Raw genomic sequence first — 12,128 nt, 5'->3', positions numbered from 1 at the left:
CAAACAACATCTTCCGGAAGACCCGTATTAAGTAAGTCCTACCAGAGACTAACACCTGATCCAAAGATTACCAGCGAATCCAACAGAAAGGATCAGGATAAGTTCAATACAACCCAAGTCGTGCATCTCATATGTCACGGTGTGCATGAACTCCCCCATCAGCTTCTCACCACCTCATATCTTAGTCTATGTGACTTAGATCATCAGTGAAGCTCGGAGATCTCTGTTACCACATAGGCATCAATACTTAATACACAACAAACATCAGTCCATACATTATCCCAAATGTATGAATTCAATTCCATACTATCCCGTCATACAATATCATTCCAAACACGATCCACAACATTAAAAAACGTAATTAAAAAAAAAAACAACACTTAAATATTAAACCATCAAAATATAATATTTTTACAAATTTAAATAATATATAAACAAACAACCCAATATATATAACACAACATCCCTGCAAGAAAAATTGAATATTGGGACCACGTCCCTTCCGCATTCAGATCTTCTATCCTAGGGTGCTATAAAAATTTAAATTTAGCTTCCCTTACCTCAATTGCTTGCTTTCCAAACAACTTTTAGAATTTTATTCCCCACCGTTTGGATAAGCTTCAAGATTTATGGGCCTAATGCAAATTATCCAAACAGAACAAAAATTCAGTATATAATAGAATAAGTTGAGAGGATTAAACTTCTCAACTGACCCCACCAAGATTGATGACTAAATCCTAAGGAAAAACATATAACAAAGGATATTTATAGTAAAAATGAACTTACTCTGTTTGAAAATTTGATCGGGTAGAAATGTTCCTTAACTCCTCTGCTACAGCGTGGTATGATTAGATTCTAAAATAGATGAAGATTGGGAGAGAAATTAAGAGAGAGGGAGAGAAGAGAATTGGAGAGAGAGAAAAAAGAAAAATGGTACTGTGAAGAATAATGTTTCTGTTGGTTTTAAAAAAAATGGGCATATTGTTACAATATTTGTTATTATAATTGATGACATATATTTATATATAACTCATTATTTACATAATCTTTTAATTTAAATATAATTTTCTTTCTTATTTTTTTATTTTAAAATTATAATTTATATATTTATTTTTTTATTAAATCTAATAATAAATTTATTCACTTAATCTTTTTTATTATTACATACATATCATCAATAAATAACTTAATTTTTATTTATAATTTTTTAAATCATTCAGTTAATATTTTTTTTATAAAATATCCAAACAATTTTATTTAAGTTTTACTATTACTTATTTTGATATCTTTTGTTTTAAATAAATATCAACTAATTTCCTACAACATTATAATTTAGTATAATTTTTTCATCTGAATTTTATTATAAAAATATATTTAAAAATGTATTATAATTTATTCTCCACAATTCAAATTTACTATAATTATAAAAAAAAGCAAAATAATGTTACAATTTTACATTTATTTTATCCATATTATTTACTTACATTAAATATTTATAAAATATTTTATTTCATTCTCTTTGTATTGATATTTTTTCATAAATTTTTATATATTTAATTTTTAATTTTCAAAATTCAAATTTTCTTCTATTTCTGTTTTATAAATATTTAAATTAACTATAATTTTATAAATATTTAAAAGTCAAAATAATGGTATTTGAGAAAAAAAAAGAGAGAAACGGTGTTAAATAAAAAAATAAAAACGAAAAAAAAGAGTAAAAATAGTCTTATTTAAGAAAAAAGTTAAAACAATAAAGTAAAAACATACCATCGCATTAACAAAAATTAGTGACCGTGTCATTATAATTTTTTTTAATATCCAGACCAAAACGCACAGCTTAATAGCTTACTTATTACTACAGAGCGTGCTGGAGAAGTATTGTAATTAGAAAACGAGTCTTTTTCTAAGGAGCGTTAGTTAGAGAGAGAGGGAGAGAAAACAAATTTGAAATGTCTATTATAAATTTTAACGGCTACTTCCTATTCTGCTTCTATTTCTTCTACTTATTCTCTTCTCTCTCTTTCTCTCTCTTCCAAATCAAAACATTTCTCTTCCCCCTTTCAAATTCTTCTGTTTCCTCTCTTTCTTACATTCTTTCGCTTTCTCTTTAATGGATTCGAAGCAACTCGATCGCGTGGGTCCAAAGGTTCGGGTCGTCTCCAGGATCCGCGGGTTTTCGGGTCCTGAGGCTAATTCGCAGCCTGGCACTGCCAGGACTGTGGACTGGATTTCGGTGAACCGCGAAAATTCGGATGATGTCTCTATCTCTTTCAGAGACCATACTAGGTACGTTTTAGGGTTTGAGTTGTGCGGTTTATGCTTTTGTGAGTTTTGTTTTATGCTTTTGTGAGTTTTGTTGATGGGGAGAATTGTAGTGAAAAGAAATTGATTGAATTCCAAGTTTTTGGGCATCTTGAAATATCTAATGTTTGAGTGATTAGAGTTTTCATTACTCATGGCATAGTAATTTAGTAATGCATCCTCTAAATCTTTTGAGGGTTTTTGTGGTTACTGAATTGTGTGATGTTTGGATGATTAGAATTTTGTTAGTCATGGCTGAATAGTAATATGCGCCTGGATGTTGAGGGTTTATGGTACTTCAATTGTGTAATGTTTCGAATTTGGGGATTGGACTGTGGTTCTTGAACTGTGTAATATTTGGACTTTGACTAATTAAGACTTCTCATGAGTCAGAGGTTAATCCTCACTAGTTGAAGGTTTGGGGGAAGCATCATTGTATGCAGCCTTACCCTTACATATGCAAAGAAGTTGTTTACTGGTTTGAAGTGATGACCAAATGATCACCAAGACAAAAGTATACCGTTCTACTCTTGAGGGTTTGTGGTTTTTCAGTTGTTTGGTGTTTGGGCAATTAGAGTTTTCATGAGCCATAGCTCAATAGTAATCCTTTCCCAAAACCTTGCTATGTGAAGGTTTGGGAAGGATCATTGAAAGCAGTCTTATCCTCACATAGCAACCTTAAGGTTACCATTGGTTCGTAAGTGCTTTTGGTTCTTAAGTTGTATGATGTTTGGGTATTTAGAGTTTTCATGAGCCATATCTGGTTATATCTGGTTAGTATAGTTCTCCAAAATCTCAAGGGTCTGTGGTTCTTGAATTGTGATGTTCGGAAAATTGAGCTTGAGTCATAGCTCAATAATAAAGGTTAAGTTGAGTGGAGTAAGACTAGGTGTCATTTCTAGTAACTGTAGATTTGTAAGTACTCTTCAAACCCGTAAGTTTTCCCTGCCTTGAAAACACGGGGGCATCATTTCCTCTTCCTAATTTTTGTTGTTAAAAAAATTAGCTAAATATACAGTCCTAAATCTTGAAGGTTTGTGGTTCATGAATTGTGTAATGCTTGGAGGAATATAATTTTCATGATTCATTGCTGAATGGTAATATCAATACATCTTTTAAATATTAAGTTTAGGATGAAGAATAAAAAAATAGAAAGTGTATTTACAATCTTGTTGTGGTTTCTTGGGCTTGGCAAGTTGAATTGTCTTTATTTTCTTTTCCTTTTTTTCCCAATTTATTATGAATAATTTTCTTGTTGGATTGATTTGATGAACATGGGGTCATGGTACTCATTTGATTTAATTTTTGCTGTGTAGTCGTTATTTGGTGGACTATTGCTATAAGGAAGATGAAGACAGTGAAATGATATATTCAAGGGAGGTAAAGCCTCTTGTGTCTGCAGCTTTTGAAGGTCATAACAGTACTGTTATTGCACATGGAGCTAGGGGTAGTGGAAAGACCCACATAATTCAGGTTTGCCACACTTAGTCATTGTGCTTGTTTTCTTTTTTATTTTATTGGTTGGGGGAATGTTTTTTAAGATTTTTTATTTTTGATTTCTATGAAATTGCACTTTTTTGTGCTAACAATTACTCCTTTGTTATTGAAGGGCTCTGCTGAGAGTCCGGGTTTGGCAGTGCTTGCTATAGCTGAGTTTCTTTCCGTTGCTGAGAAAAATGGGAAATCCATAACTGTTTCTTTCTACGAGGTTGATCATCAGGATCGGGCCATGGATTTATTAAATCCAGAGAAGCCGCCAATCTTGGTTTTAGAAGATCGTGGCCGAATTCAGTTTAAAGGACTGACTCAGGTAGAAATCTATTTGACTATTTCTCTGCTGTCTCACTTTTTTAATCTAGCAACAGAAAGAAAATTCTAAAGATGGATCGTAGACAACTAATATGAGGCCTTAAATATAATGTTTTCATCTGCAGATTCCTGTGAAATCCGTCACTGAATTTCAGAATTTGTACTCCACTGCATGTTTTACCCTGAAGGGAGCTCCCAAAAAAGGTGTTCATGGAAGTCATATGGGATTGATTGTGCATGTCTTTTCCCAGAATGAAAGTACGAGAAGTATTGTGAGCAAAATGAATTTTGTTGACTTGACAGGTTATAATCTTTTATTTTTCTGGTTCCTTGAAATCACATTTAAAATTTTAAAATTTGACTTACTGTGTTATACATCTGTTGTTATCAGGTTATGAAGATTCTAGAAAGAAAAGTAGTGATGGCTCCCGCCTAATTGAGATTAACAAAATGAACAAGTCAATTTATGCATTATTGAATATTTGTCATGCTTTGAGTACAAATGAAAGTCGTATTCCCTATCGGGAAAGCAAGCTTACACGCATACTACAAGATTCTTTGAGGGGAACTAGTAAAATTTTATTGGTTTCATGCTTGGTAATTATGACTGATTTTGAGTTCAAAATTTCTTTCCACATTTTTTTTACAAGTAATTTTTCAAATTTAACTTTGATTTAGAACTAATTTTCTTTTCTGTATTTTGAATTTAGAACCCATCATTTTGCCAAGACACTATTTACATGGTAAGCTTGGCATCACGGTCATGTCATCGGATTCATCATCAGACATCCTTAGATTCCACCAAGAAAAATGTTAGTTCAGCAAAACAGATGGTGAATTCTCATATGAAACAGATACCTAAAAGTGTTTCTGGGACGGCAAAGAAATTGCATGGTTCTTCTAAACTACTTGAAAAAAATGTTGTTTCTAAGAAGTCTGCAATGAAAGGAAGGTTTGTACTGAGGCTCTGTACATATTTTATTAGGTTTGGTTATTTGTATTTTTATCAAATTATGGATATTGACTTTGTCTTATTAAAGGAAATTGTTTGATAAAGCTAGCCATTCCGTTGCTAAGGTTGAGAAGGTAACTTTCTTCTTTTCTAATTACTATATTGTTCTTTCCGCTTTATGTTTTCTAGAGGACATGGAAATGCAAGTATGTAGACGAGATAAATACTAGTCTGAAGATTTGAAATTAAACTTGGAAGTCATAATAATCAAATGTTTTAGGACAGTTGTTAGAAATATTTAGTTAGAAGGAATTTATATTAAGACTCAGTTTATCCGATCATAAATGGTTGTGATCTAGGCAAGGTCATTATTGTCATGTAAAAATTCGACCATTGAAAAGGTAAAGATTAAAATTTTATTAAAAATTAGGACATTTTTGAGGTGGAGTTAAAACACTGTACAATTGTGTTTTAATTAATGGATAGTTGTATTTTTTTTGACAGGAAATTTCTGTTACTGATATTTCTCAAGCATCAAAGCCTTTGACGGTAATAATACATCTTTCATGTTTTTTATACTGTTGACAAACAAATTAGGAAGCTCAATGCATGATTTGGTGGCTAACACAGGATATCCCATTATGTGAGACTGGAAATCATGTCGTATTCAACTCTGGAATGGAAATGGTAATGAATAATTTACCTTAAATCCTAGCATGAATTATAAAATGAATACATCTTAGTTTTATTGGAGCCTGACAAATGTTTTATTTATGAAGGATGACTCATTTGCAAAAGCTAGTCAGAACATGAAACTTTATCCGACGTTGGAAAATGTAATGATATGAACGCATCTACAATTGAAATATGTTTAGATTTTCTTTCAACCAGTACAATTTGTAGAGTTAGTCATGATATGTGTTCTCAACTCTACAGGGTGATTCATCTTTGAACGCTAGCAGTGAAGTGGAATTCAATCCCCTAGAAGTTAAGGTAATTTTGTAAATGTTATCACATCTTCCCTTTTTTTTCAGTCGGACTTTCTTAAAATATACCGAAACCTTTCTGTTACTTAAATGTTAATTTGGTTGATAGATGTGTATTTAATAATGTTCTTGTTTGTGTGGTCACATAGGATATTTTGGTGGATGTAGAGGATGGTCAGAAGGAGCATAATACCCCTTGTGTCAGTAATTGCTCAATAATAGTTCAGAAAGGTTGGTGATTTGATAAACCATACAGAGTGGTAAATCATAAATCTCTTACTAATAGTATGATACATGTCTCTATTAATTTTTAATTTCCATCTTTGTCATTTACAGACCATAGCTCATCACCCATTAGCTCACCACCCATTAGCTCACAGTTGCGTGATCTTTCTAATAGTCTTAAACTTACAATGTTGTGTTCTTCAACTTCGTCCTACATGCAAATATCAGAGAAGGAACTCATTCCAGTTGGTAGTGTAGAACCAAAAACTCCTACAATTGCTCAAAACAGGAGCATTAACCGATTGGATGAAATGAATGGCAAAAGTCCCTGGGAGACATTCAACATGCGAGGTTCTGGAATGAAGGTTTGATCTATTCATCATATTGTCAAGTGACTATATTTTATTTGTCAAGTGACTGTATCTTATTTCATGTTCTTCACTTATAAATACAATTTATTTATTTCCATTACAGAATTCTATTGTTCAAGAATACCTAAGATTTCTGAACACAGCTGAAAAGTAAGATTCTGCCGTGCTTGTATTTTTTTAGAAATAAAATGCATATATTTTTTCTTGAGAATCTCACTGATTTATTTCTTTTTGCTCTTTTTTTAATATACTCTGAATGCAAACAGGAGCGAATTAAAAAGATTGAAGGTAAGGAACATTTCACCTTTTATCAAAACCTTAGGATGATGTTCTTTAAATCTTGTATTAACTTTTTTTCTTGCAGGGAATTGGAGAAAAGAGAGCTACCTCCATACTCGAATTTAGAGAAGAATCTCCCGAACCTTTCAAAACTGTATGTCATTCAAAAAAAATTCTCTTATAATTTTTTACAAGCTTAGTAATGCTGCTTAGATGAGTTTACATACCTAACAATTTTTTGTTTCCGTTTATGTGAACCAATTTTTTTCAAATAGCTGGATGATTTAAAGGACATAGGACTCTCGACAAAGCAGGTAACATTCTCTTCAAACAATTGAGTTTGTTTTCGATTTGATTATGATGGTTAATGTGAAAAGTATCTAAAAGTTATTTTAAACGTGTTTTGTTTTATTATACAGATTAAGGAAATGATGAAGAATGAGATTGGAGAGCTTTTCAATGAACTGTAAATGCATTTGAATTTGTGCTTAGTATTCAAAGGATATATTGGCAACCTAAAGTTGCCCCTTAATGATGTAATCTTATCCTTATCCTGAGATGTCAAGATACCTATTTGAATGTAAAAATAATATTTTTTTTTAAAATTGTTATGAAAATATTTTTTATCCATGCTTGTAAGCAAAATCAAATTATTGTTTCAAGTAAAATAATAAATTATTCAAATAATTTTTACAAAATACCAACCAAAAAACATCTTTTTACACAAGCTGCTTTTATATTACAGTTCGTAATTGATAAAAAATAATAATTATGAGATTTTCTAGTGTACTTCACCAAATCATTCTTTACCAATTTTATTGTACGTGAGAAATGATTTGTTCTTGATTAAATCAAGGTCAAATTTAATTGCAACTTTTATAAAATGATACTTTTTTTATTAATTAAAAAATTGTTTATTAGAAAAGTCTAGCTTTGAACATAATTACAAATTCCTTAACATATTTCTAATTTCTAAAAATAAAATAAAATATATCTAATTAATTCGAGAAGTTTCCTATACGAAGAGACACAAGGATATCAATGAAAAAACTTATTCTTCTGATATATCATGAAAATAAAAATAATATCAATTCTATTACATGGTCAATGGAATGTTTGTATACAGTAAGAATAATTAAGAATATCAATTGCTTTATATAATATAGGAAATAACTAAACAAAATATCATCAAGTGTCATTATCAATGTGTTAATTATGTAGCACTAATAATAGTACTAACTTTATCTTAGTCTTCCCAAAATCAAATTTGAACAAAATAAGTCATGACCTATAAGCAAGGCTATGACTTCGAACAAATCCCAAATCAAATGTAACTAAAAATTAATTTTGTCTTTCCATAAAAAAACTACATCTCCTTTATAACATTCATCACTCATTTTTAATTCATAACACTTGTCTTGGAATGAAAATTTTCTTCTTTCATATATATGATTAGTGAGTTGTTGGTCCCAAAACTTTATTTCTAAATTAGTTTTTTTTTCCTAAACTTTATTGTTACACATCAAAATCATACCAAAACTTATTTCATCAAAAATTTAAATTTAAATTAAAACAAGAGTATTGCTATCATATAATATAAACTATACTTACTTAGTAGGTCAACTAAAAGACACAACTTAAATAACGAGATTAATTAAGTGAAAAAAAATTTGGAAATCACACTAAAAGAACTCGGGATTATAATAAAACGAACTTTAATGGTTGAATTAACTTTTAATTAAAATTTAAAAAAATAGATTTTCTCTTTATAAGGTAAGCCATTGGCATAGTAATTTTACAACTCAGTGTTCCAATTCTGGAATTTGTTTATATATACTAGCGGAAACACAGGCGCTACAGTGTTTGTGTAATTTCCTTCTTCTGTTCAACTTCTACGATAATAGAAATTTAATATACATGTATAAATTTTTTTGGATGAGTCGAAATTGAAAAACAAAAATTAACATGTAAAAAAATGATAATTTGATTAATCAACATTTTTTTCTCATATTGTTTGAGTTTCTCTTCTCCAAGTTTTTCCTTTTCTTTCACTGGTGGTTTTTGAATGGGAGAGTACGATGTTGTTCATGTTAAGGTGGATAAAAAATAATGATGGTGGTTTTACCAAAGAATAGAGTTGTTTGAAATGGAGTGAAGAGAGTGTTTGGTGTTATTTTATTTTATACATCAGATTTAGTGTGGGAATGGAGGATTGAGGGTGGCAGTATGCTCTCTTTATTTTGGTTGTTGACTAAATAAGGAAGTAAGAAAGAGTAGAGAGTTAGTTTACATCACATAACATTAATTAAAAAAATAAAAAATAATTTAAAAATTAAAAAATGTAATTTTACTTTTTAAATAATTCATATGAAATGACAAAATAGTTCACTGTACTAATAAAATGAAATATATTAAATAAGGGTAGAATCAGAAAAAATTTGTGTTCACCATAAACGATTATAAGAAGGAATCCCCTTTTATATATAGGTATAGATTCAAAACAATTAAATAATACTACTTGAATTTGAATTTGAAGTTACTATTTTCAAAGTTTATATTTTTAAGGAATTATATTAAAGTTAAATTTTTCAGTCAAATAAATTTATACAATAAATAAAACAATCATAAATTTAAGAAAACAAGAGAGAAATTAAAGACAACATATCATTAATCAATTCTACTGTTAATTAACTAAAATAAATTGTCATGACCAGTTCTCGGTCATTGACTCAGAGGCTGACCTCAGACATCGCACTCCGATACTTGGCAATAGAAGAGGGTCACGCGAAGTGGGACCCAAACGCATGCCAAGGAGTCGGTCAGTCTTTGAGATTGCTACCCTAAGCCTGATGTCGGAGATTGATATCGGACCTCACCAGTAGAGGGAGAAGATCGGACATCGGCCGTCAAGATGAAGACAAAGCCCCGTAAGGTGGGCCCTAGAATTTCGTGAAGATAACAGCTAAAGACAAGAGATGTATGAGAAATCTAAGGCTCGAGGGATCCATGCATGTGGATGTGTGACGCATGAAGGCGCATCATCATGGGTAATCCTAGGAGGCGTAAGGGCCCAGCAGAATTAGGGTTTCCAGAGAAGTTGCATGCATGGCACGTGGATACTTAGGGCACCCACGAAACAGATGGCGTTGGATATTAGGTGCACCAAGTTGGAACCTAGGCGGCCACTCTGATGATTCGTTGCACTCCAGTTAAAGGAAGTTCATGTGCCAGATACGCGGAGATTGCGCAATAGCGGCACAAGGATACCTTCCAAGGAATCCTAGACAGTGGTAACAGAACATAGGTAAACCCTAGTTTCAACCTATATAAAGGGTGCTAAGAACCCTAGTGAGGTACGTAGCTTTTGAGACTAAAGCTATTTTATACACTTGATGTTCTTTGCCCTAATACTGACTTGAGCGTCGAAGTGCAAACGCCCGCTAGGGCGTCCCTTTGTCTTTGCAGGTGAGAAGTTTCTTGGTGGAGAAGTCACGATTCTTAGGTAAGGATAAAGGGCCAAAGTAGCCGTAGAAGATTACCAGCGACGCAAGTCAACCGGACAGAACATTTGGTGCCCATTGTGGGGCCCGTTAAAATAAGGTCCCACTCACAATCACGATCATGAACACCGCACTGCCAACAACGTCCCTAGGCCCAAAGGTCTCCTTCACAGGAGCAGAAGACCCGGAGGCCCACCTTACGACATTTCACACCCAGATGATGCTCATCGGCAGCTCTGACGCCGTCTACTGTAAGATGCTGATGAGCACCCTATCAGGCGCGACATTAGAATAGTTCATCAGCCTCCCCGACGGACACATTACTGGTTTCGATCAATTTACCACACTGTTTAGGGAACAATATCTGGTTAACAAAGCCCTCACCCGACTCTCCTACGACGTTTTTGATGTCAAACAGTACCAGGGGGAATCCATGAAGGACTACCTGAACAGGTTTGCAATTCAAGTGGTCTGCCTGAAGCCCACCGATGACGCTATGATAGTTCATGCCTTTGTCAAGGGAATGCTACCAGGACCCTTCAGCGAATCACTATTGAGGGTCTACCCGACGACGTTCACAGAGATTCGACGTTGCGCGCTAGCCCACATCGCCGTAGATGATCGCGTAACGCAGAAACAAGGTCTCGTACCCCCTGTCCGGCCAAAGGCAGCCACTCGACCCCCGTCTCTGAGAGTTCATGAAACAACAACAGAAAAGAAGGGACCGGAGAAACCCTATGAACGGACCCCAAGGGGGGCACGAACCAGACGAGATCCTCCCCCAAAACATAACTTTCGGTTGGGGCTCCAGGAGTTGATCGCTATTCCCAACATAGCGGCAAGGTTAAAGATACCAGCAAAGGCTGACCGAAAGATGGGCCCCAATAAGAACGCTTGGTGTGAATTCCATCAAGCGAATGACCACCTTATACGGAACTGCCTAACCCTGACCCATCAACTAGACGAGTTGGTAAAAAGCGGGTTCCTAAAGGACTACCTACAAGAAGAAACGGACGATCAGACATTGGTGGCGACAGGAGTGGATCAGGGGCACGAAGTTCCTATTCATGGAGAGGTAAACACTATCTCGGGGGGTTTCTTAAGAGAGGGGTGTACCTCCCAGGCAACGATAGAAACACGACAGATTGATCTCGCTCCCGATGTCGACCTCACCTTCACGGAAGCCGATCTCCAAGGCGTCGTACCTCACGATAACGACCCGATGGTGATCTCCCTAATCACCGCTGGAAGAAGGGTACGCCATGTCCTTGTAGATCAAGGAAGTTCAGCTGATGTCATGTTCTTAACAACCTTCAATCGTCTACAATTGTTCGTGGACCAGCTGAAACCCTATATCGGACGTTTGCACGAATTTGCTGGGAACGAGGTAGAGGTTTGTGGGTACATTGAGCTAAGTACCATGTTCGCGGACAACCTGTCTTCACGCACCACCAAAATCAGGTACCTTGTTATCGATGCCCCCTCAACTTACAATATACTATTGGGAAGGCCAACTTTGAACAATTTGAAGGTCGTTCCATCCACTAGACACATGAAAGTGAAGATGCCCTCCCTCGAGGGAGCAATGATCACCATTAAGTCCGATCATGATGTGATTCCACTAGCCATATAGAGAATGATTCTTGACATTCTTAGGAATCACCTTGAGCTGGACATTATTGAGGCACTTTTCTTAGAGTTGGAT

General features: G+C 34.0%; 1 protein-coding gene across 1 annotated transcript; it reads left to right on the top strand.

Moving 5' to 3' along the window:
* The first annotated feature begins 1,842 nt into the window (after positions 1–1,842).
* On the top strand, positions 1,843–7,553 carry LOC137837617 (ATP binding microtubule motor family protein). Its single transcript, XM_068646670.2, has 18 exons — positions 1,843–2,286; positions 3,618–3,774; positions 3,911–4,111; positions 4,236–4,413; positions 4,502–4,707; positions 4,821–5,062; positions 5,151–5,196; positions 5,567–5,611; positions 5,693–5,749; positions 5,842–5,898; positions 5,999–6,055; positions 6,198–6,279; positions 6,385–6,638; positions 6,748–6,794; positions 6,911–6,932; positions 7,009–7,077; positions 7,199–7,237; positions 7,343–7,553. The coding sequence occupies exons 1-18, from the start codon at positions 2,111–2,113 to the stop codon at positions 7,391–7,393; spliced, it is 1,986 nt and encodes a 661-aa protein (XP_068502771.1). The 5' UTR covers positions 1,843–2,110; the 3' UTR covers positions 7,394–7,553.
* Positions 7,554–12,128: the final 4,575 nt, after the last annotated feature.

This window comes from Phaseolus vulgaris, chromosome 4 (assembly GCF_051622355.1).
Source record: "Phaseolus vulgaris cultivar YP4 chromosome 4, ASM5162235v1, whole genome shotgun sequence".
NCBI classification, from domain to species: domain Eukaryota; kingdom Viridiplantae; phylum Streptophyta; class Magnoliopsida; order Fabales; family Fabaceae; genus Phaseolus; species Phaseolus vulgaris.
This window is presented reverse-complemented; position numbering and strand designations above follow the sequence as displayed.